The 22,461-nt window shown below is 62.7% G+C and overlaps 5 protein-coding genes across 5 annotated transcripts; 3 read left to right on the top strand and 2 right to left on the bottom strand.

The window, feature by feature from the left end:
- Window positions 1-406: 406 nt before the first annotated feature.
- Window positions 407-8,592, top strand: CHLRE_12g538850v5 (uncharacterized protein). The gene is made up of 21 exons (XM_043068700.1): window positions 407-974; window positions 1,063-1,202; window positions 1,432-1,744; window positions 2,010-2,144; window positions 2,380-2,576; window positions 2,750-2,856; window positions 2,955-3,024; window positions 3,154-3,200; window positions 3,360-3,560; window positions 3,743-3,994; window positions 4,172-4,423; window positions 4,578-4,731; window positions 4,977-5,182; window positions 5,395-5,637; window positions 5,846-6,024; window positions 6,226-6,320; window positions 6,446-6,611; window positions 6,786-6,900; window positions 7,186-7,248; window positions 7,480-7,531; window positions 7,624-8,592. Exons 1-21 carry the CDS (start codon window positions 694-696, stop codon window positions 8,004-8,006), a joined length of 3,651 nt encoding a protein of 1,216 aa, XP_042918795.1. The 5' UTR covers window positions 407-693; the 3' UTR covers window positions 8,007-8,592.
- A 54-nt stretch (window positions 8,593-8,646) lies between these two features.
- Window positions 8,647-11,472, top strand: CHLRE_12g538801v5 (uncharacterized protein). Its single transcript, XM_043068699.1, has 2 exons — window positions 8,647-10,317; window positions 10,451-11,472. Exons 1-2 carry the CDS (start codon window positions 8,970-8,972, stop codon window positions 10,573-10,575), a joined length of 1,473 nt encoding a protein of 490 aa, XP_042918794.1. The 5' UTR covers window positions 8,647-8,969; the 3' UTR covers window positions 10,576-11,472.
- A 724-nt stretch (window positions 11,473-12,196) lies between these two features.
- CHLRE_12g538750v5 (uncharacterized protein) lies at window positions 12,197-13,604 on the top strand. The gene has a single exon (XM_001692802.2). It carries the CDS (start codon window positions 12,449-12,451, stop codon window positions 12,827-12,829), a length of 381 nt encoding a protein of 126 aa, XP_001692854.1. The 5' UTR covers window positions 12,197-12,448; the 3' UTR covers window positions 12,830-13,604.
- Window positions 13,605-13,662: 58 nt separating this feature from the next.
- CHLRE_12g538700v5 (uncharacterized protein) lies at window positions 13,663-19,656 on the bottom strand. The gene is made up of 13 exons (XM_001692913.2): window positions 19,297-19,656; window positions 19,137-19,196; window positions 18,172-18,730; window positions 17,773-17,930; window positions 17,413-17,584; window positions 17,005-17,232; window positions 16,629-16,739; window positions 16,221-16,368; window positions 15,763-16,042; window positions 15,431-15,600; window positions 15,136-15,334; window positions 14,685-15,018; window positions 13,663-14,531 (listed from the first exon to the last, which is right to left on the bottom strand). Exons 1-13 carry the CDS (start codon window positions 19,437-19,439, stop codon window positions 14,385-14,387), a joined length of 2,709 nt encoding a protein of 902 aa, XP_001692965.1. The 5' UTR covers window positions 19,440-19,656; the 3' UTR covers window positions 13,663-14,384.
- Window positions 19,657-19,754: 98 nt separating this feature from the next.
- CHLRE_12g538650v5 (uncharacterized protein) lies at window positions 19,755-22,266 on the bottom strand. Its single transcript, XM_001692914.2, has 7 exons — window positions 21,965-22,266; window positions 21,722-21,784; window positions 21,401-21,520; window positions 21,167-21,229; window positions 20,829-20,987; window positions 20,495-20,602; window positions 19,755-20,357 (listed from the first exon to the last, which is right to left on the bottom strand). Exons 1-7 carry the CDS (start codon window positions 22,181-22,183, stop codon window positions 20,202-20,204), a joined length of 888 nt encoding a protein of 295 aa, XP_001692966.2. The 5' UTR covers window positions 22,184-22,266; the 3' UTR covers window positions 19,755-20,201.
- Window positions 22,267-22,461: the final 195 nt, after the last annotated feature.

Genomic DNA, 22,461 nt, shown 5'->3' with positions numbered 1-22,461 from the left:
ACTGCGACCAACGTCTCCCTGGAGCAGCTTTCCACGGCCGCGCTTTGCGTTCATCGCTTTCATCGCGTTCCATCCGTCCACGGCGTTTCTCCGCATTCCGATGACCTCAACGCGCCATGTTGCTCTGCCTCACCTCTGCCCGCCCCTGCTGCTGGACGGCAATACCTCACCTGGCCTCCCCCTCCTCGCCGTTAACCCCTTCGCCGTCAGTGATGCGAGGGCGACGTCTGGGTCCAGCACGGCTTCCAGGTCCGCCGTCTGGGTCCAGGGCGACGGTGTCTGTACGGTATGGCGCATGCGACTGGCAAGGTGGGGCCGAGCCCTAAGAGGAAAGAGTAAGAGAAAGCCGCACCTTGCCTTCGGTAATGCAGCTGTAATGCACCTTATTAAGCCCCAACATCAAAGAGTCGACAGCTCCCCACGAACTTTCGAGTCTCGGTCAAAATTTTATCGGCCAAGAGCATTGCTTTGGCCCGGATTAAAGACGTCGTCTACACCAGCTTAATGAACACTTAAACCCCTTCATAAAAGGAACGGGACGTGAAGTAGTGCACAATTTTGTCGCGGGCGCGCCCCGTCACCGTTGCGGCAACCTCTTACTTGAGCATTCCAACTAACTGAGGCCAGGCCAAGCTCGAAAGTGGGCCGGCCTTGGGCCTCGGTGCACGCGCGGTCGGAAACATGGCCGGCACCATGGGCGACTCCACGCGGGCCCGCATGGCGGGTCTGGTCAAAGCAGCGAACGCTGGCGGCGGTGGTGGCGACCGCGCGGGAGGAAACTACGTGGGAGGCTATGGAGGTGGTCTAGGCGGCACGTGGGGCAAGGCGCCAACCAACCGTGGCATTGACCCGCGCGGTGGAGCTGGCGGGGGTGCTGGGGCCTTTGGAGGTGCGGGCGCAGGCCCTAGTCCTGGCCCTGGCCCTGGCGCTGGTCCTGGCGGGGACTTTGGCGGCGGCGGCGGCGCGTCAGCCCGGTGAGCCGTGTTGGGCACCTATGGGCACTGGTGGAAAGTAGGACACGGGATGCTGACTGAGCCACGCACTCCTGCGCTGCTGGTGCAGACCTCCATCCGCTGGCCGGCAGCGGCCGGGCTCTGCAGTGGGGCAGCGTGACAAGATTCGATCTGGGTCTAGCGGCGTCAAGAGCGCTTGGGACATGCCGCAGCGTGAGCTGCCCAAGGCGCCACCGTTCGGCACAGCAGGTGGGACTTGGTGGTTGGCTCCCGCCCATGCTGGCCCACCGTATCCCCACTGCTGGCAGACGAGCCTGCGACTTGGATCATGAAGCACGCTATCGTGCCTAGGAGCTGCACAGAAACGGTGTATGCCTCAGCCGGTGTCGGTGTACACAGCTGCAACCAGCTGCAACCAGCTGCAACCTGGGGCCCGTCGTTATCGTCACCACGTGTCTGCGCGTCTTGCCCCGCGCAGTCAAGCTGGTGAAGCCTCCGGGCGCCACCATGGCCGGCGGCAAGAGCACCAAGCCGCTCACAGGCATTGGCATGGACTTCAAAGCGACTGGCCGGGGCGCAATGGAGGCCGTGGGTGGGGCCACGGGCACACAGCGCATGGGCGGAGGCGGAGGCGCGGCGGGCGGGGGCATATTCGGAAGCCCCGGGGGCCCGCCGCGCCGCGCTGGGGCGGGCGGTGGCATGGTGTCGTACGACACGGGCCCGATGCGCATGGGCCGTGCGGCGGTCGCGGCCGAGGAGGCGGCACAGCGGATGGGGGACATTACTATTGAGTGAGTCCTGAGCGGTGCGGGTGCGAGTGCGGGTGCGGGCGCGGGCGCGGGTGCGGGTTCGGATTTGGGGGCGATCGGTTGCAGCCATGGCGAGTGGCTACCCCCGCAATGAGCCGAACCCGTCAATGTCTCAGGCCAGTTGCAGTACGAAGTACAGCAAGCACTACCCACCCACTCAACCACCCGCGCGACTATCATCAACTGCGCCAGTCCGGGCTGCACTACTGCCTGCACCTGCGCCTTCGTTTGCGGCTCCATGTTGCAGGGAGAGCGAGCCCGGCCGCGCGCCCGACCTGACGGACGCGGGACTGGCCATGCTGGAGGACCAGATCCGCGACTCGCTGCGGGCTCGGCGGTCCGTGTACGAGGACAGCAAGACGCTGCTGCTCAAGATGTTCAAGTGAGGGGGCGGGGTCACGGGGCGGCGTCATGGGGTTGAGAGACAGGGACGGTTTGGGGAGGGCTGTGTGCGGGTAGAGGCTGGATGGCTGGTCAGGAGGAGGAACGGTGGGAGCCGCGTCCAAGGGTGTGGGGGTTGCTGGAGGGCGGGCATGCCACAGAGCGATGATGGGCGGCGCAAGCAGGCTGGTGTGCCGGGCTGGAGTCAGTGGGCCCATGCTGCACCCCTTTTGCAGGTCGGTGGACGACGGCAGCGGTGACGTGAGCTGGGAGGAGTTCTGCCAGATGTGTGCCCTGTTGGGCGTGGAGTGCTCCATCCCCGAGGCACAGAAGCTGTTTGAGCGGTTCGGCTTCAAGGACCGCCTGCCGTACAACCGCTTCGCGCACGTGCTGCTGACGCAGCCCAGCCGGCAGCTGGCGGAGGAGATGCCCAGTGAGTTGCCGGGGCGCGGGAGTGCTGCGAATCTGTCTTGTGTACCGTAGGCAAGCCTGCAGTGGGCAGGCGGGCACGGACGATGTCAGCTGCTAGCGCCATGAACACTCCTTTCCAGCTGGCGCCTTGGCGCACTGCTCACACGGCCCCGCACGTGCGCCTCCGCCCGCCAGTCCGGGCGGGTCCGTTCAAGGACGTGGGCGCCGCCAACTTCCACGGCAAGATCAAAGACAAGCGCTGCCGCAAGCCGCTGTACACGCCCACCAACTGGGACCCCTCGGTGCGTGGCCGGGGCGCTCTTGTACGTGGTGGTGGTGTGGGGATTGGTCAACCAGGCATGTATCAAATGTGATCGTTATGTTTGACCAAATCCCACAGGTGGACGCGGCGCGCTCGGCCGAGCTGCCCAACTCCCGCCTGGTGCTCCAGTTCGTGTACGGATACAACGGTACGTGCATAAGGGCACCCAGTGCATGGCCAGCAGCGCGCATCTACCGTATTTACATTTTGATGCAGTCGCAGCACTTCCCCGGCTAGCACTAGAACCTCCAGTGCATGCCTTCATCCTGTCCCGCAGGCAAGGACTCCACCGCCCAGAACCTGTTCTACAACGCGCTGGGGCAGGTGAGCGGACGCAAGGCCCTGGGTGCACACGTCACGGCTGTTCGTGGCAACTTGCGAGTGGCCAGAGGGCCAGACGCTTCTGTAGCACCGAGATGCCAGCCAAAGGTCATTTCTGCAGCTCTCGCGTGCACTGTTGTAATCTGCTCGTATCATCCCCAGATGGTCTACTTCGTGGCGGGTGTGGGCATCGTGTACACGCCGCCCACGGGCGACGCCGGCTCGGCGGCGGCGGGCGCGGGCCACTGCCAGCACTTCTTCCTAGGCCACACCGACGACATCAAGGCCATGACCCTGTGCCCGGCCGAGGTGGACGTCGCCGGCAAGAAGTTCCCAGGCCGCACCATTGCTGCCACCGGTCAGGTCAGCGCTCGTGCCGTCAGCATGGCTCTGCCTCTTTGCCCGTGGGAGGTGTCGGTATGGCATGTGGCCCGATGCACTTAGAAGTCCTGCATCTAGCCGCTGCATGTCACAACCGATACACGTCTTCACGCCTGCACACCACTTGCTCACCTTTCTCGCCCGCCCGCCCGACTGCCCTGCAGGTGAGCAGCCACGAGGAGGGCCCATACATCTGCGTGTGGGACACGCGTGTGGGCTCGCAGCAGGGCGAGCCGGAGCTGATGCGGCGCGACTTCAAGAAGGAGGACCGCGGCTTCTGTGCGCTGGCCTTCTCGCCCGACGGCGTCTTCCTCACCGCCGTGGCCACCGACAACTCCCACACCGTGTACATCATCGACTGGCGCCGGAACAAGATCGACGGTAGCGGCAAGGGACAAATGGGCGACCCGCCGCAGGTGCGTGCCGCTGTGTGCAAGTGTTGTAAGTTTTTTCCGCGAAGTGTGTGGTTGGGTGTACACGCGTAGGCCATGCTCGCTGTGTCATTGGCTAGAGTAGGTTGCACAAGATGGCACTGTACTTCCATCCATGAGTTACTGATGGGGGCACACGCGGCGCGCACCCGCCGCACGCAGGTGTACGGCGTGGAATGGAACCCGCACGCGGGCCGCCACCCCAACGTGCAACCTGCGTTCCTGACTTTCGGCAAGAAGCACATCAAGATGTGGACCCGCGAGAACGGCAACTGGGCGGCCAAGCAGCTGACCACGGGGCGGCTGGACATGCAGAACGTGCACAGCGCGGCATGGCTGCCGCCTCGGCAGGAGGGCGGCGGCGAGTGCCTGGTGGTGGCGGGCATGGCGGACGGCCAGATCTACGTGTTCAGGGTGAGGGCTGCGGCAAAGGCAGCTGTAATACAGTGCTGGTGACGGGTGACCTTGGCGTGCATTGCGCTTGCGGGCGCGGTATGGTGCGACGTGTCACGCTGGTTGCAGCCAACTGATTGCTGTTGAGGCCTGTCATTGTGGCCTGGCACTGCAGGGCACCACAGCCATCAAGTCCATTCCCGGCCACGCCAAGGGGCCGCAGGCCATCCAGGTGGACGGCCACGTGGCCTACACGGGCGTGCGCGGCATGCGGCTCACCGAGAAGCGCGACCCGGCCACCGGCGACGTCAGCCGCATGCTGCTCACAGGTGCGCGGAGCCGCTGACAGATGCTGTGATTTTTTCCACGTGTACGACCGCAACCACCAGGAAAAGGCTAAGCATGCTGCGAGCCTCCATGGCTATGGCATGGGGATGGTGGTGAGACTGTGTGTGTGCTATGGGCAAGCCAAGGGGCGGCGTGTACCGTTGTTGGGCATATTGGGGCATGGGACCATTCTGCACTGTGTGTCATTTAAGTTATTGCTGCGGGTTGGTGCTCAAACTAATCGCAGGCGGCGCCGACAGCACCATCCTGCGCTGGGACGTGACGGACGGGCAGCTGGCGGAGGGGCGCTTCGCGGGGCCGCCGCTGGTGGTGCGCTCGTCGCTGCCGGACCGCGGGCACTGCATCCGGTCTCTGGACTACGACCCGGCCCGGGACACGGTGCTTGTGGGCACCAACCAGTGCGACGTCATGGAGGTGGCAGACAACTACCAGGTGGAGGGAGGTTGCTGGTGGCGGGAATGGGTGCGGGGGGGGGTTGCGAGGGGGCGTGGATGCAGCATAGGGCACTGCCGCGATGGGCAGGGATGTGGGAAATTGCAGTGATGAGGGTAAGGGGGGACATGGCAGGGCCGTAGGGCAGGCAGCGCGGATAAGCACCTCGTGCCCTCTGCCTTGCGCGCCCCCGGCCTTTCCGCCCCTCACAGAAAGTGCTGGTGTACGGGCACTGCGATGACGTGTGGACGGTGGCCTTCCACCCGCGCCTGGCCAACCGCGCTGTCACTGCCAGCGAGAAGGTGGTGTACGTGTGGAACACGGAGGAGCGCTCCATGGAGCGATTCACGGTGGTGGGCTTCGCGGCGCGCGCGGTGGCGTTCAGCTCCGCCCCCCTGGAGGCGGACAAGACCACCCACCACATCGCTGTGGGCGGCGCCAAGGGCGACATTGTGGTAAGTGGGTGGGCATTGGGCATATGCCCCTGTATTCGCTGATAACACCGTGCCGTACGGTGCCATACGGTATGTTATACATGTGTCGTTGTTCCAGGCCTTGTGCTGGTGCTGGTGGACGAGGGCAGCAGCCGTTTGCCTGGTGACCCCTCGCCCCAACCCTCTTTCTCTCTCCACCTCCGCCTCCTCCTGCTCTTGTCGTCGTCAGATCCTGCTTGAGAGCACGCTCAAGCCGGTGCACAAGTGCAAGGACAGCCGCGAGGGCGTCACGGACATCAAGTACTCGCCGGACAGCCGCCTCATGGCCGCAGCCACCGCCGACACCTGGATCGACATTTACAGCGTCGTCAAGGGCTACCAGCGCGTGCAGCGCTGCACCGGCCACAGGTGCGAACCCCCCCCATCTGCGATTGCGCGGCGTGTTCCGTTGACCATTCGTAGCTGCCTTGCTGGCCGCCGATACCGTGCTGAAGTTGCAAGACGGTGGGGACTGCGGGGCTTGAGCTTGCTCGCCACCTTTGTGGCTGACCTACTGCAAGTGATGCCCCCCTCCCCGCACTCGGGGTTCCTGCCACCCGCGCCCCGCAGCTCCACGGTTCGCGGCATCGACTGGAGTGTGGACAGCTCCATCGTGCAGTCTGACTCGGCGGACATGGAGCTGCTGGTGTGGAACGCGCGGACAGGTGCGGCGGACGGACAAGCAGCGGCCCGCACCGCGGAACACCTCTTTGCCATCCACGATCTAGTTCCCGTGCCTTCCGTCAGACACGGCTTCTCCCGCCCTGCGGTGTGACAACCCCGCCCGCAGGCAAGCAGATCCCCATCCCCTCGCGCGACACCCAGTTCGCCACCTACACGGTGCGGCTGGGCTTCCCGGTCATGGGCATCTGGCCGGACGGCAGCGACGGCACCGACGTGAACGCGCTGTCCCGCTCCGCCCGCGGCGACCTGATCGTCACCTGTGACGACGACGGGTGCGAGGAGACCTGCGTGGAAGTGACTGTCTCACTCGTCCATGCCAAAGCGCTCCCACTTGCACTGCGCGGCACAGGGTATATGTAGTGCATCAGTGTTGCATTGCCAGGCCCGTAACCCGCCCAGCCTTGAACAGCCGCACCACCTTCTGGCGCCCTGCCTCACGCACGCAGCCTGGTGAAGCTGTTCAACTGCCCCTGCGTGCTGGACGACGCGCCGCACCGCGCCTACCGCGGCCACAGCAGCCACGTCATGGGCGTGCGCTTCAGCGCCGACGACCGCACAGTGGTGGGTGTATGGATGGAAACGACTGGGAAGGTGTCGCTGTGGATGGGTGCGTGGGCGGGGCAGGGGCTTGGGCTTCGTACAACTGTGTTAAAGAGCACAAGGAAAACGTTGCGCAAAGACAACTGTGTGTGTGGGGTGGGGGGGCTTTTCTGTTTGCACCGATGGCGGGTGAGCATTGTGCACCCATTTGTTTTACGCGTCTCCGTGTGCATTACCCCATGTGCGTGTCGAGCTCCTCCCTTATACCGTGTGTGTGTGTGTGTGTGTCTCTGTGTTTTTGCGCAGGTGTCGGTGGGCGGCTACGACTGGGGCATGTTCCAATTCGCGGTGGTGGACCTGGAGCCCGCGGTGAGTGCAGATGACAACAGCTGAACGTAAAGGGGGGGGTCTGTGCGCGGTTGGGTGGTACATGGGAGACAGGAGGGACGTTCCAATCTGATGGGTGGGAGGGGACGGTGGGTGGGGTCGGTATGGTCTGCATGCAGGGGCCCGAGTCGGCGCAGCGGCTGAGATCGTGCGCATGGCCATCCAGCTGCGTTCGTACTCTGATGTTGCTTTGCCCATACGGTATGCATGCAGGCGCCGGAGCCCGCGGCGCCGCAGAAGGTGTGGGGTGCACTCGACCCGGAGGGTGAGTAAGCAGGGAGGTGGGCATATGCCCAATGGTGCTCAATTCAAAGAACGATTTATGTATTGTCCAAAACGGTCATGTACCCTTCTCAGGGCGCGCCTACGGCTGGACCTACACTCCGTACGACGTGAAGCCAGCTGGCGGCGGCGCCGCGGGTCCATCGGGAGCTGCCCCCCGGGCCTCCGCGAGCGGCGGCATCCCATCCCGTGAGCCCTCCACCGCGGCCGCCGGCTACCCGGGTGCGCCTGGCAGTGGCGGTGGCAGTCGCTCCGCCTCTCCACTACCGCCTGACGCTGGCTATGCAGCCGGGCCTGAGTACGGTGCTGGCGGTGGCGGCGGCGCGGGTGGCCGGCTGGTGGGCAACGCGGCACCCACGCGCATGCACGAGACGGGCGCCAGCGGTGCGGGCGATGACTTTGGTGACTACCCGGAGGACACGGCAGGGCTCGAGGTGAACGACGAGGAGGAGTTCTGAGTGGAGATGTTGAGGAGCGTGCGGGTGGGCGCAGCAAGCGAGCGAGCGAGCGAGCGAGCGCATGTGCGGGCGGGACGTGGGCCCAGGGAGCCAGATACTTGGGACGTAGGTCAATGATGAAGGAGGCAAGGGCGAGAGCAGCTTTGCTGGAAGGTAGCTTTAGGTAGCGGTGTGCTCTGCTGCCTGTGGCTCCTTGTGATCACATGGCTGCACGAAGCCTGTATGTCCCAGTGGGATGTCCTGCTTTTGTGCCAAGTGACGGGCTGTGAGGACTACGAACGTTCCTGTGGCACGCAGTCCTACGCATGCGCATACTAGTTGATAAGGCAACGGAACTTGGACCTAATGCCGTGCCCCTGTCGGAACCGCCCGGCTCGCTTCTTGGCCCGTCTCGGCCGCTTGGCAGCCCAGGGCAGCCCCGCGGCAACGGTGCCGCGGGCCAACCGTCGGATTGAGTTGCGACGGATTACGACAGCAAAATGCTGCCACTATGGGGCTTTTGGCTTGTTTTCAATATTCACTGTAGCAAAACGATGTTAGATATTTACTTCCATCTGCTGCGACGGTGCACCTGCGCTGTTCATGTGGCTCACACAGGCTTCTCCCTTCACTTGCAGCTCTTCTCCTTCATATAACTCGATCTGAAACATACATACAGGTAGCTTTGCTTTCCTGTTTTCATATGGAAACGCCTGCCTTATAACTGGGCAAGTAGACCCGCCCTGAGTGCCGCCCGCGCCGCCCTGGCTTAGCTGTATCATAAGATTTGAATTGAAATGTAAAAGCGCAAAGCGATTCAACGTCCTACACTAAAACGCAGCTCTGCTGCGTGGTCGCGGGTCTGGGTCGCGGTGACCGCCGCTTGCCTTAGGCAGAGCTTGCTGGACCTTGCGGGGTACATCCACGATAAACTCAGAGGCTGCAATTTGAGACAGCTGACGGAGTACAGCCGTAACTGCAGCAATGGACTCGACCGGCCAGCCTCAACTAGGGTCGCTGTCCTCCTTCGACCCGGTGCCGCTGCCCGAGCGGCGCAGCTTGCTGACTGTAAATGGCGCAGACATGTCGTCGTCTCCCGGCAGGTCAAGCCGCTGGCGAACGCAGGGGTCAGCGGCGATAATTGCGCCAGAGCCGCCAAGGGACAGCCCGCCAGCCCTGCCGTCGCCCCGACAAGTCTCCCAGCTCCCGGGGCCTCCCGCCGGTCGCTTTCCGCCCATTTACCGGACATCTCTGCCCGGGTTTCCGGGAAGCGGCGCCAGCAGCTGCGGTAACGCGAGCAATGGGGCGCTCTCCCTGTTGGTTCGGTCGGCCACCGATGAGGGCACTGCCGTTGGCCGGGCATCGGACGAGAAGTCGCTGTTGCGCCTGGCGGTCTCGCGTGCGCAGGGCGGCGGCGCCAACCACCCTGGCGCGCCTTCTGCAGCCGCCCGCCAGCGGTCATCGGGGCCCGGGTCGGTGTTTAGCGATGAGGATACGACGCCACACGCGTCGGACGGCACCTTGCCTGTGGACCCGGTAGCTGCGATCCTGGAGGCGCAGCTTGAGCAGTATTTGGTGGCGCAAGCCAGGAAGTCCCCATACGGCAGCCCGTCACAACGCCGCTATGTGGAGCAGGAGCGCGAAGCCCTTGGCGAGCAGGCTAGTCCAGGGCCAGACGCTACGGAGGTGCCAGGACCGCAAGTCGGTGACATGGCACGGGCGCAGTCGGGGCCGTTGCTCCCGTCCATACTGTCCATCTCATCACCAACACTGGCAGCGCGGAAAGATTGTGAACTGGCACCTCCATCACGACTGGACATTGCGGAGCCAGAAGATGAGGAAGCGCGCAGCTCGCCAGGCAGCCGCGCTGCAGGGCACGAGAGCGACACAGAGGTGGAGCATAGGCGGCAGCGGCAGGACCCCACTGTGGCGATGGGCCAACCCCACGCCGTGCTGCTGACCGTGGCGCGCTGGCCGCACTCTCCCTCTCTGGGGTCCAACTCCACCCGGGTATTGCACCGGCTGAGCTACAATGGGCATTATGCAGGCGCGGTGGTGCCGGCGGCTCCAGTAGCCAATACTGGTGGTGGGAGCGCGGGTGGCTGCGCTGTGGGCAGTTTAGCTGGCGGCGCGGAAGTAGGGAGCCCGCGGCTCAGCCTTGTAGGCAGTGGCGGCGCAGGCCCAGGCAGCCCGTTGGGTGGATGTGGCACCAGCTTCCCACGCCACCGTCTTCTCGCCACCCACCAATCCGTTGACGGCACGCCAAGCCTTCTTCACAAGCCGCTGCAGCAGCTGGATGGTCTGCCGTACATCAACCCCAACCACTCGGAATGTGAGGTTCTCTGAAGACACAAGAAGGAGAGCCCGGGGATGGGTTATGTAGGGCAACCACAAACTCATGCATTGAGGCATTTCACTCATTGCGAGTTATTGACACGGTCGTTCACCTGGTGCCGTGTGCGCAGGGAAGGAGCGGCGACAGGAGCTGAAGAGGCGGCTGCTGTCAATGCCGCGCGTGCAGCACGTGGAAGCCCTGCGTGACCCACAGCTACCCTTCCTGGCGCGCGTGCCGGACTGGAACCAGATCTAAGAGGATGGCGCATGCTTTGTTGATTGTGGAGGCGCCGATGCAGTTGGCATTGAAGAGAAACCATGGGCATTGCACTATATTGCACGCCATCACATGAAGTACGCCGCTGGAAAGTGGCAGTAAATGGGTGATCCCGCGCGGCTACTATGTGCAGTAGGCCAGTGGCGTGATTGACAGATTGACGTTTGCGTCTGACTTGTCCTGTGTTTGCTTGGCCGGCTTTGGTTCTGATCACATGAGGCAGAGATGACATGGATTTTGCACCGCACCAACAACCAACACGACCCCATGCGCGCGGGGACATGGGTGCAACCCGATTTTAGCACAGTTTGTTGCCATGACCAGCCGAAACGCGCTGAATCATAGTGCTATCAGGCTGGGGACCATGCATCCGATTAGTACACGTTGCCTTCCTAGGCGATGGTGTACATACTGAGCAAGCTTATGAGCTGGTGCGCCTGCCGACATACTGAGGTGTGTTCTCCAGCTGTATGGCTCTTCCGGCTGTACGCGGTTCATGTGGAGACGTGCAGGCTGCAGAGAAGTGGCTTAACGGCCTTGGGTGGCTACATGATACGGCTGTTGTTTGACTCTGCAATCTGCATATGTGTCTTGCCGCGTCTCCATCCCCGCGGGTTGTGCATGCTGTGTGCGCCGAGGTGTGGAGTTAACTGTGAGGCGTGTGAGCTTCTGTTTGTGATGTGTGTCAATAATGTGTGTCGGCAGTCCAGGGTTTGGTTGTGTGCTCTCTGTTGAAAGGTTTGTGTACCGGCATTGCTGTACATGCCGAGGCCAGTTGACTAGGGAGGCTAGCGGCCATGGCTCGCTAGTTGAGTTGCCGCTAGCATCAAGCTGAACAGACTGACCACCAGTCTGTGACATCTCCAACTCAGTACCCACGAGCCCCTGATGCCTTTGTCCACAATGCACGGAAAGCACTAGCCAAGCTCCGCCATAGCTGTCATAAGCCTGTCCTTGATCGAGCAGCAACAGCGAACTCAGACGCACAACGTCCTCGGCCGCCTCCCCGAAAGCGCGGGTGTCGGCCAACCCTGGGGCGCGATGGGGATTTCAAGACTTAGTGGCCTCACGGGGGGCCCACATCGATGTGGGACCGCGACGGGACATGCTACTCAATTCACGGGACTCTTGCCGGTCATGCGCATGTCCAGGTGTTTAGCAGTGCTGAAACGCGTGGTAGTCATCAGCCTGGCTAGCCAGCAGTGGCAGCACAGCGGGCTCGACATGCAATGCACCTGCAGTACATATCCCATAATCTGCGTGTGGACACCAAACCTGGTCACGCCCTGCCAGCAGGCCCACGAGACCCCGATCCAACCTGCGTGCCTCGGTGCCTGATGCCAGCCTCCACTCGACCCGACCTGGTGCTTCGAAAGTTCGCTGACATGCACACGTGTCGTCTGCTGTGGCGTGGCAGGGCAAGCAGCCCTTTCCCTTTGTACATGATTGCTGGGACTGGCGGACTGCGTCTGATTTACTGGGTCTGTCAATGATTCCGGATCACTGCACTTTTGGGACAGTGTGCTGCGCCGCTCTTCCATGCGAGGGGCCGGGCCTCCGTTGGCATCGGTGTTCGTGCCGCCCCGACCATCCACCAGTGGTATTTCCGCACAGTTCTAGTTTGACAACCTCATACATAAATATAGAGCGCTGTATATGCCGACTTGTCGAGGTTCCTTCTGCTTTCGCAGAATCGTGTATGTGCGCACCCTTGACCAAAATTGCTTCTAGCTTCGCTAAGGGTATCCAGCAAGCTCTAAACTGTACATAACTATCACAAACGTTTACAAAGACATTGGGTTAGCTTGCTCTCGGGGGCTGGACTTCGTTTCTGCGTACGCCTTTCTTCACAATGGCGTCACTCCAAGAAGTTCCCTTGCCTGGAACGGCGCTAGCGGAGGAGCTGGATCAGCGGCTGTTGGTAGTTTTGCGCGATGGGCGCAAATTGCTCGGCACGCTCCGGTCCTTTGACCAGTTCGCAAACCTCGTCATTGAAGGAGCTGTGGAGCGGATTATTGTTGGAGAGCAGTTCGGCGACATCCCTATGGGCCTGCAAATTATCCGCGCGGAGAATGTGGTGCTGCTGGGGAGAGTGGACGAGGCGATAGACGCCCCGGAGGGCCTCACGCGCATACCTGCCGCGCAAATCAAGGAGGCACAGAAGGGGGAGAAGGAGCTGAACAAGCTGAAGAGCACGATACGTGCGCGGATGGACTTCCTGGACCTGGACTGAGGGGGGGCGGCCGTGCCATATCACCCGGTGCCAGGACACGACATTCTATGATTACCTTGTCTGAAGGGCTGCCGTATGCTTGCATGGGGTATAGGGGATGGCATACGCTCGCAAGCAATGCATTGACAGCACATTAAGGCGTTGCGGTTGGCACGGGCGCGTGTGTGTGGGCAGATGCAAGATGCACCTTTCCCGGCGACGGCGCAGTGCCTGGGCCATACATGTATCGGACCCTGCATTGGCCTGGTCAGTCAGCGTCCAGGGACGGTAGGACGTGCGTCGGCGCCTGGCTTCAGTACACCTGCAGTAAGGTTTTGAAAGGCTACAAGTATGGAACTGGCTGGACCGCGTCAAGGGCAGGAGGGTTTGTCAGCCTGGACCGCGGTGCTAAGGAACATGGGGTGGGACCAACATGCAAGCCAAATGAGATGTGAAGGAACGCACTGTGACTGCTGCCAAGCAGAGGCGGGGCTTAGTGCTACTTAATAGCTCATAGTGGAGCTTGGTGAGGTGATTGTTCGATTTTGCGGCGTGAGAGCCGCCTCACCCCGGTTAGCGCATGTGCTTGAGTGCTGTACCGCAGTATGGTGGCTCGTGGAGACTGCGCTGTGACAGGACCACGATGACTTGCAGTGCAACTGCGCTGTATGTGGGGACTGTGATGGCCTTGGAAGCAGAAGTATGGGACTCTGCACTTGATGTGCGTGTTGCTTTGCTGGTATCTGCCAAAGAATTTCGCGCAAAGCCAGGCCAGGGCATGTATTGCATGATTTTGCTCTGCGTCCTTTCGCCCCGTTTTCCAGCAGTCAGCACTCCTGCGATTGCCGGGTCAGCGGGTAGACATCATTTACAGACATGCTGCACCAGCGTACCGAGCGCGTGATGGACCCCTCCGCTGCGCCGCATGGGCTGCATGGCGCATACCCAGCAACTGTGGGGGCAACAGCCCAGTACGTCAAACATGTTAGGTATTTGCAGCACGCATATTAAGTTCCTCTCCAAATCCAATCCGCATTACTGCAGCGTTCCCTTCGAGCTGTAGTTCCAGGCTAGCGTGCACGTGAATGCAGTATGCATAAGATACTTTGCGTGCAACCTCAACCGCCATGCCGCGCGTGTGCGCCGCAGGCTTTCGCATCTTCCTGTTCCCACACAGCGCCCCTACTGGCACGCTTTGGACCCATCGCTCCTGCCTTTCCTTCTTACAGTTCGACCGCTTGTTATGTATGTGCTTTACCGCAGGCGTCCAATCTGAGTCACAAAACTTGTTGCGGCAGCCGACTCTTGTACACGTGGCCAACGGGCGGCAGCCTGCATGGCGTCGCGCCGCGTCAACACCACTCTCTGCCGTGGGTATCATGGAAGTCACAAAACTGGGCAGTACGACTAAGAATAGTAAGAACGACACGCAATATGGACTCTTGCCGCCGACAACTCAAAACGCAACCGCGGCTTGTGGCATGCCTCCACCAGCACGCTCCAGTGGGATAGCAAGTCAGTAGCACGCACCCTCAAGTTGTCCGGATTCTGTCTCTCTACCGTATTGTAGGACACCCTACGCTTGCTTGCGGCTTGCCGAGTTTGCGCTGCCACGGCCGCCACTGCCGCCGTCTTGTTCAGCCTGCCCCTGCTCGGGGCCGTCGCTGTGCGGCAGGTCAACCTCGTCGCGGATGGTGTCCAACTGCTCCGACAGGATGCGTACCTGCAGGGCGAGAGCACACATTGACAACACGTTGTGGCCGTGACCGACAGCGCTGGACCACACAGAGCTTCTGCAAGCTGCAGGCATGTCCACGTCGATGAGACGATGACCCTGCCGTCGTTACCGGACCAGACTACTGTACCAGAGCCTCACCTTCTGTGTCGCCTCCTGCAGTGTCACCTCGTCTATACTGCTCATGCTCACGCTTGTGGCCGAGTTCTTGACCGCTGCCGGCGACCCCCGGCCGGACTTGCCAGTGCCGCCCGCAATGCCGTTGAGGCCGCCATCCGCCCCTGGCACGGCCCCGCTGTCAACCGCCGCGCCTGCCGCCGCCGCCGCCACAGCGCTGCCCAGCAGCACCGGCGCCGCCGACTCGGGCGCGGTCAGGCGCGCAACCGCCTCCCGCGCGCGCGCCAGCTCCACCTCCTCCTCCGCGGCCTCGGCGTTGGCCTGCGCCTCCAGCAGCTGCCGCTCCAGCTCCTCATACCTGTGCGCATACCATGCGTGTGCGCGTGTGACTCATGAGGTTCCAGTATATAGCTCGACGCAGGCACATGCCTCCATGCACTTCACGGCGGCTCCACTATCTTACGCAAGGGCTCACCTAACCATGATCTCCTGGCGGCGGCTGGAGAACTGGGAGGGGAAGAAGGTGGGGAAGTAGCGCTGGATGAAGCCGAATACCAGCACGTGGCCCAGTGGCGAAAGTGGGATGATGAGGATGATGGTGAAGGGAATGAAGGTGAGCAGGTCGCGGGCGGTGCGCCGCAGCGCCGACACCTCGCGCGGCTTGAGCACATTGCCTGCGGGTGGGCGAGCAGTAGGGACGGGTGGCAAACGTAAAGGAGCCCGTACTTCATTGGATATGAGAGCCACGCAAAGCCAGCACGACCACTCACCCAGCGCTGCCTTGAGGAAGAGGCGGACGCCGGTGTTCACGTCGCTGCCCAACAGCTTGAAGCCGCGCGTGAGGAAGTTGACCGCCTCCTTCACCTTGTCCAGCGACTCGCGCAGCTGCAGCCGGGCCTTGGTCAGGCTGAAACCCTGGCCGCCGAACACCGTCTGGTCACTGCGGAGCAGCGAGTCAAACATAAGATTAAGTTTGCAAGCAACGACACCGCATGCATCGCAGCAACACTGCTAGGCGTGCAGGCAAGGCGGCGCCGCCTGCCTAGCCCAAGTCGGCGCAACGCGTCCTGCCGTGCCGCCTGCCCGGCCCGCCCTCACTCACGCGACGCCGACACGCATGCGCATGTCGGGAATCTCCGCCGCCAGCTTGCCCAGCACCTCGTCATTGATGAGCGCCGGGCCCATCACCACCGCTGCAGCCGCGTCAGCGCCTGCTGTGCCCGCCGGCGCGCCGTGGCTGGCAGGTGCGCCCGCGGTGTTGCTGGGCCCCTCGCCGCCCGCCTGCAGCGCCGCCGCCAGCAGTGTGAGCTGCTCGTCCAGCCAGGCGAACTCCGCCACCAGCAGCGCCAGCTCGTTGGTGGAGCCGTCGCGGGCCAGCAGGCCTACAGAGCCCAGCATGATGCATGATGCGGGTGCCGAGGTCATCAGCCGCCGGAGCTCGCGCTCACGGCTACTCACGTTACACGTTAGGCGACAGCATCACGCTATCAGCCCTGCCTTTGCCTAGTCGTGGCGCCCGCCCACCGCAGTCCGGACGTCCCATGCATGTAAGCGGCTTACCTCCCTGCTGCACACCGTTGAAGAAGTCCAGCGCCTCGGCCTCCAGGCTGCCAAAGATGTGCTCCATCTCCAGCTGCAGCGTGCGCACCGCCAGCATGGAGCTGAGGTGCAGCACCTGCGCGTCCAAGCCCTTGAGCTGGATGGCCACCTGGGGGCGGTGACCGGGGAGGTTGCATGTTGCGGCGTGAAGTAGTAGAGCGGAAGCAGCAGGGGCTCGCTAAGCGCAATACAACGCAAAACAAACTGCGCCGGCGCAGCCAGAGGGAGGTGAGCAGGTCGCGTAGTCGGCAGCGGCAGCTAGGGTGAGACACCAAAGCATAGAGAACGTAGAGAACGTAGAGAGCATCGTTCAGACCAGATGCGGACAGCGACGCTCTGTTCACAGCCTCATGGTGCAGGCTCGCTCACCTGCACGCGGTCCTGCAGCCCCGCCTTGCGCAACCGATTCTCTCGGGTCTTGGACGCGTCCTGCAGCTTCTTCTCCAGCCCCTCTAGCTCCAGCGACAGCTGGCTGATGGCCTGTGTGGCCAGGCAAGATAAGATCGTTACTGCATGTTACCGCCAGCTTGCGGCGTAGAATGCTTCATCCTCTGCAGCGCATCCACCGCCCACCGTACTACCACCCGCCAATTTAGTCTACATCAGGTGCGCGCCGCTTACCCCACCACCTGCGCCTTCACCCCCCTTCTCTTGGCCCCAGCCGCCGTTGCCAAGCCCTCCTCGCCCTGCCTCTCCTTAGCCTGCCCCGCCCCTTTACCCCGCCCCCGCCCTGCGGGACCCTCACCAGCTCGCTCTGCTCCTGGCTGCCCACGGGCATGGGAAGGTCCAGGCCCGCCCGCTGCGCCGCCAGGCCGGCTGGGTGCATGGGGCTGCCGCCGTTGAGGCGCACCCACAGGCCGCGCAGGTACGAGCTGGTGCCCTTGACCACCTCCAGGAAGTCCTGCTCACTGGCCTTCTTCAGCGCCGGCTTGATGTTGTTGGCGATGATCTCGCCCGCCACCCGCTCAGCAGCCTGCAGGAGTACGCCGAGCGGTAGGAGAGCATGAGGTTGGCGGGCAGCGCTCAATGCAGCGAGGCAACCCGGTACACTCCTTGCCACCTGGCGTCCTAGCAAGGCTGGTCCCCTGAACACCGAACTAACGCCGAGCGAGTTGCCACTGGCCCCAAGTTCCCTTCATGTATGCTGCCCCACCTCCAGTCTCTCCAGGGCCGACTTGCGCGGCGACACGCCCGGAATGTCCGCCGCGCTGCTGCCGTTGGCGACCGCCCCCGCGCCGCCGCTGCCGCCGCCCTGCAGCTCGTCCAGCGCCACACGGCGGCTGTACTTGGCGTTACGCGCCTCAATGTAGTGCAGCGCACCGTCACTGCGAGGTGGAGTTCTTCACGTGAAAGTGGCCTAATGACCGGGACGAAGGGAGACTGTGTGCGCTCATTGCGGCAGTAAATTGCCCTTTGCCACGTTGCCAGCTGGTAACCATTTTGAGCAACCCGTCCGCCAAGCCGATGTGTTTATGCACATGCTATTGTTCAGGGACCCCCCCTCCCGACGTACCCGCTCACGGGGATGTGCGGCAGCTCCGCTGCCAGGCGGTCCCGCAGGTCCGCGGCCACCTGGCGGACCAATGCCCGCACGCGCTCCTCGCTCGAGGACGCCAAGGCGCCGGAGAAGATCGCGCTGCCAAAGCCCACCGGCAGCGAGCGCAACCCGGCCTGCGTGGGACGGCGGGACGACCTTGACCGACCCCGGCTTCTTACTAGGACGCTGTGCCCTGTAAGCTGTCCATGACAGGCCTGCTACCGAGTCATGCGGCATACCGTCAGAAATTGCGCACCCGTGTGAGCCAGGGCCCCAAACCGCCGTCTCCATCCCATCCTGCACATGTGCCGCAGCCCGCCTCCTCCCGCCCTGCACGCCGCCGCCGCCCTGCTGCAAACCCCAACCCGCTCGCACCTTGAGCTGCTCCGCCACGAGTGCCATCTCCGCCGCGTTCTCCAGCGCCCCCTTGAGCGCCTTGTCCTCCTCCGCACTGGGCCCCCGCGTAGACGCCGTGCCCGCGCGCTCACCGCTCCCCTCGCCTGACTCCTCGCCGCCCGACAAGCCCGCCGCCGAGCTCAAGCCCGTCGCGGCCGCTGCGCTGGTGCTGGCCTGCGCAGCCTCCGCATCCGTGTCCACCTCTGGCGGTGGCGGCGGGGCGACGTAGATCGGCGTTGCTAGCCCCAGCAGGTGCTGCGCACGAATGAGGTTGCGGTACAGGCGCCGCGTCTCCACCAGTGTGGTGAGCCGCCGCACGCGCTCATCGGAACGGCGCAGCACGTCGTCCTGCGTCTGCTTCGGCTGCGACAGCGGCTGCAACACTGTTGGTCCGGAAGCCGCGGCGGCCTCGGTCGTCTGCGTGGCTGCGGCTGCAGGCCCTGTGGATGCGGCTGTGATGTCGACGCGGGAGGCCACGGAGGCGCTGCTGGGAGCCGGCGCCGTGGGCGGCGCCTTGACCTGCTTCTTCGTGGAGGACCTGCGAGTGCACGTGGCATGAATATGAGAGATATGGGGCCATAGGTACGTCGTGCCGACTAGCATTGGTGGTGGGGTGGCTTTCATCCGCACCCACGCGGCCAGGGCACAGCCGACTAGAGCTCCGGCGGTCCACTGCCAATCCCCGCAAGCACTCTGCCTTCGCCTGACAAGCAGCTCCATTGCCCTGAGGCTTCGATACGCGCTGAGGCTCCGTTACGCGCAGCTTCTAAGGGAGCCTCGCTGGCGACACCCGCGCGAGGTAGCTGCAGGCCGAAGCGCCGTGCAACACCCGCTGCCGACAGCTGGCCACAAGGCCCAAAGGCCGCCGCCTCCGACGCTCTAGCCCATGCCCAGGGCTGCCTTCCTGCGCCCCACACGATGCGCAGGCGACCGGTCTTACTTACCCTGGCCCGGGCGCCGTGGCCCTGGCGTGGACGCTACGATGCCCCGAACGGTCGCGGAGACTGCAAACGCAGGAACCAGGCGCACGAGTGTTTGCACATTAAGTGTGCACGGTTTATTGCGACGCAAGGCGAGCTGACGACACACGCGGTTCTTCCTTACCTTTCGGACCCGGCCAGGCTACTTTGGCCAGGCAGAGTCGGTGCTCTTAGGCGCGGCTGCACTGCCGGCCAGGGTTTTAATGATGCATTTCGTCCAGAGGTGCTGGCCTGGCCAACGCCGCTCGTTGGAAGTGACGACCGCATCGTCTTTAGTTCAGGAACTCAGTAAACCCGCTTTCAAGGCACGTTTGCTGATCTATATGGAAATCAACGTAAAGCCAGTAGTCATAACACAAGCGTCGCTCCCTGTTGGCGGGACCTGGACCGGCGCTAGTCAAGCGAGTCGCAAGCTCTGATTATTTGCTATGAATACTACTGACTTTCCGCAGTACACCAGTGGCGTTTGGTGCTGTGAAATCACTAGGAAAATGAAATGCGCATCGGGGAAGGAATGCGGTGTTCCCTTTTGAGTTTGCTTGCTGTTGCCGATCTTCGCCCCTGCGCCGCCCCATTGCCGCAGAACCTTATGAGGCATAAGACCTTGCTCCGATAACGCTACGCTCAGATGGACGGAAACACACGCACACCCACACACGCGGTGGAACCGTCGCCGGTGCACGTTACTTCTCCATTCCCTTGCACATACAGTCCTTGCCGTGCAGTAGCCTCCCCCTGAACAGCCCCGCATGCCGAGGTGCTGGGCGGCGGCGCGCGACGCCGCAACCCCGTCGGCAACTGGCCCGTCGCCAGCAGCAACCTCCTACATGCTAACATTCTTACATTGCGCTGCCTTTTACGACATCTGGCTAAGCCGTGCCAGTACTTCTTGCCACGTTGCTGCCCGTCTGGCAGGATCCATCAAACCCCGCCGCCGCCGCCCCCCCCCCCGCCCGCACACAATGAAGAATTCCACTGCGTGGACAGCACTGCCTGCCTTAGGCAGTCCCTCCTTATAACCGACCGCTGTCACGTTCGTGCGTAGTTGCCGGTCGCAGCCACCTTGCCCACCACCACAATGCATGGCGACAGCTGGCCAGCTTCCACCAGGTCCGCCTCAGCACTGCCCAAGCTCGTCAGCCACGTGCGCTGCTCGGGAAGCCCAGCCGAGCGCACCACTGCCATCTGCAACAACGGTAGCAACATCGGGATTCGGAACGGCGCCTGTACTCAAAGTTACTGTCAGGTCGAAGTGCGTACGGCCCACGGCCCATTGGCCACCACCTACGCCACCCGCCACACTAGCCACTAGGTTGACTTACAGGTGTATCGGGCGCCCACCCCGCGTCCTGCACAAGCCGCCGGGCTATCTGCCCCAGGTTACGACCCGCCATCAGAACCACCAGCGTGGGCAGCCCCCGGAACGCCGCCTGCGTTCAGTGTGCGAGCAGCAGCCGGTCAAAGGTTGATGGCATCATGAACTCATAGTGCCGTAGCCCGTGAGTGCCAGTTGCGGAGGGGACATCTGTTGGTGCTCAAAGAATGTGCCACGAGGCAGGAGGGTGTGCTGCAGCTCCAGGCGGAATGCAGCAGCCCACAATCACCCGCCCGCCCTTTCGGCCGGTACCCGCCCAGCAGTGCCCGCCCGGCACTCACCCAGTCGGTGCCGGCCACGTCGTGCCCGCTGACCACGGTGAACGAGGGGCTCAGGCTGACGTGTGTGAGCGGGACGCCGGCGAACAGCGGGGCGGCCAGAGCGGAGGACACACCCGGCACTAGCTCGTAGGGGATGGCGGCGGCGTCCAGGGCCGACATCTGTCATGGGCCCATGGTTCATGGGTTTATTTGGGGAGGGCGCAAGGCGCATGCCGGAATGGGATTTGAAAGTTGAGTTGAGGGCTGCAGGTGCGTTGTCCGTAGGGACTGTGGGGAGTGCTGATCGTGAGTGGCCTTGCCCGCGAGGCTGCCCCTGCAGGCGACCTCCCCTTGTGTACCTCGCTTGCTACTCGTGAGAACACCGCCGGGCAGCCTCCTTTGAGCCGCACCACTTGTTTGCCCTGGAATCGGGAACCGGTGTGTGGGCGTGTCAAGATGCGCCTACATACATACGCCTCACGAGAGTCCCACCGCATCCAAAACACGGTCAACGCGATTTCCATTCACTTGAGCCTATGTGCAACACACAAGCAATAGCGTGCGATCACCGTACAATGTTTCCATGACCGCACCTGGCTGCATAGGTCCACAATGATCTGGTCAATTTGCGGCTGCTTCAGGCTCTCCGCCTTGCCGCCGCGCTTGCCCACATACACCAGCGCGGCGGTGGGCCGCGCATAGCTCAGTGCATCCTGGCAGACAGGCAGGCAGGCAGGCAGGCATTCCATTCGCCAATCAAGTTTGAGGTGTTATATGAATGCGACATTACAAGAAGGAACAGTCCGACCAAGCAAGGGTGCCCAGCAGTTATATGGGTCGCAAGACACGACAGACTGCCGCTGCCCCAACCGCCATTTATCATGACCCCTCTCCGCGTTTAGCCCATCTCGCACCTCGCAGCCCAGGTCATCGTACACAATAGCGTCTGCTGCTCCGATCAGTTTGACCGCCCGCATCTGCGCGCGTACATGTTATAGGCGGGAACAAGCGTGTCATGCCAGTGCCCTCGGATGAATGTAGTCCCCCTCCCATGCCGTTGAGTGCACACACACGGCCCGCACCCCATCCCTGCCTTTCCCGGGCACAAGCATACAGCTCTGCGCGCCTTCTTCCACATCGGCATATTTGCGACGCACCGTTAGATAGTCAGCTGGGCCAGGGCCCGCGCCGACCAGATAGCATCTCCCTGCGGCCCCATTCCCACCGCTGGTGCTGGCAGCCTCGCTGCTTGAGTTGGCAATTGTGCGTGTCTGCTGCTGGCAGCACCCACGTTTACTTGCCAATCGCTTTGTCGGTGCTTTTAATGTGTAACTTGTCTTTTGCTCAAGTAGCAGGCGTTGGCGATTACAAAGCATCTTCTGATGTTCAACGCGTGTTGTACTTAGCTTGATATCTCCTTCGAATGTGTTGCAATACTAGTGAAGATACTACAGCGATCGCTTACTGTATTAGCTGTGGCTAGGCGAAATGAACCTTTTCCAAAAGCTCCACGGCGTGCCAAAAGACCCTCGCCCCTCGCGGCGGGTCCATTCCCATCACCTCCACTTTTCCCGACTCAGCGGGCAACTTGTATTGAAGGCGGGCGTGGTGTACCCGGACCTCCACGAAGGGGCTGATGACAGAGAATGATGGA

Source organism: Chlamydomonas reinhardtii, chromosome 12, assembly GCF_000002595.2.
Source record: "Chlamydomonas reinhardtii strain CC-503 cw92 mt+ chromosome 12, whole genome shotgun sequence".
In the NCBI taxonomy this organism is placed as follows: domain Eukaryota; kingdom Viridiplantae; phylum Chlorophyta; class Chlorophyceae; order Chlamydomonadales; family Chlamydomonadaceae; genus Chlamydomonas; species Chlamydomonas reinhardtii.
Note: the sequence above shows the minus strand (reverse complement) of the source record. Positions and strands in the feature narration are given on the sequence as shown.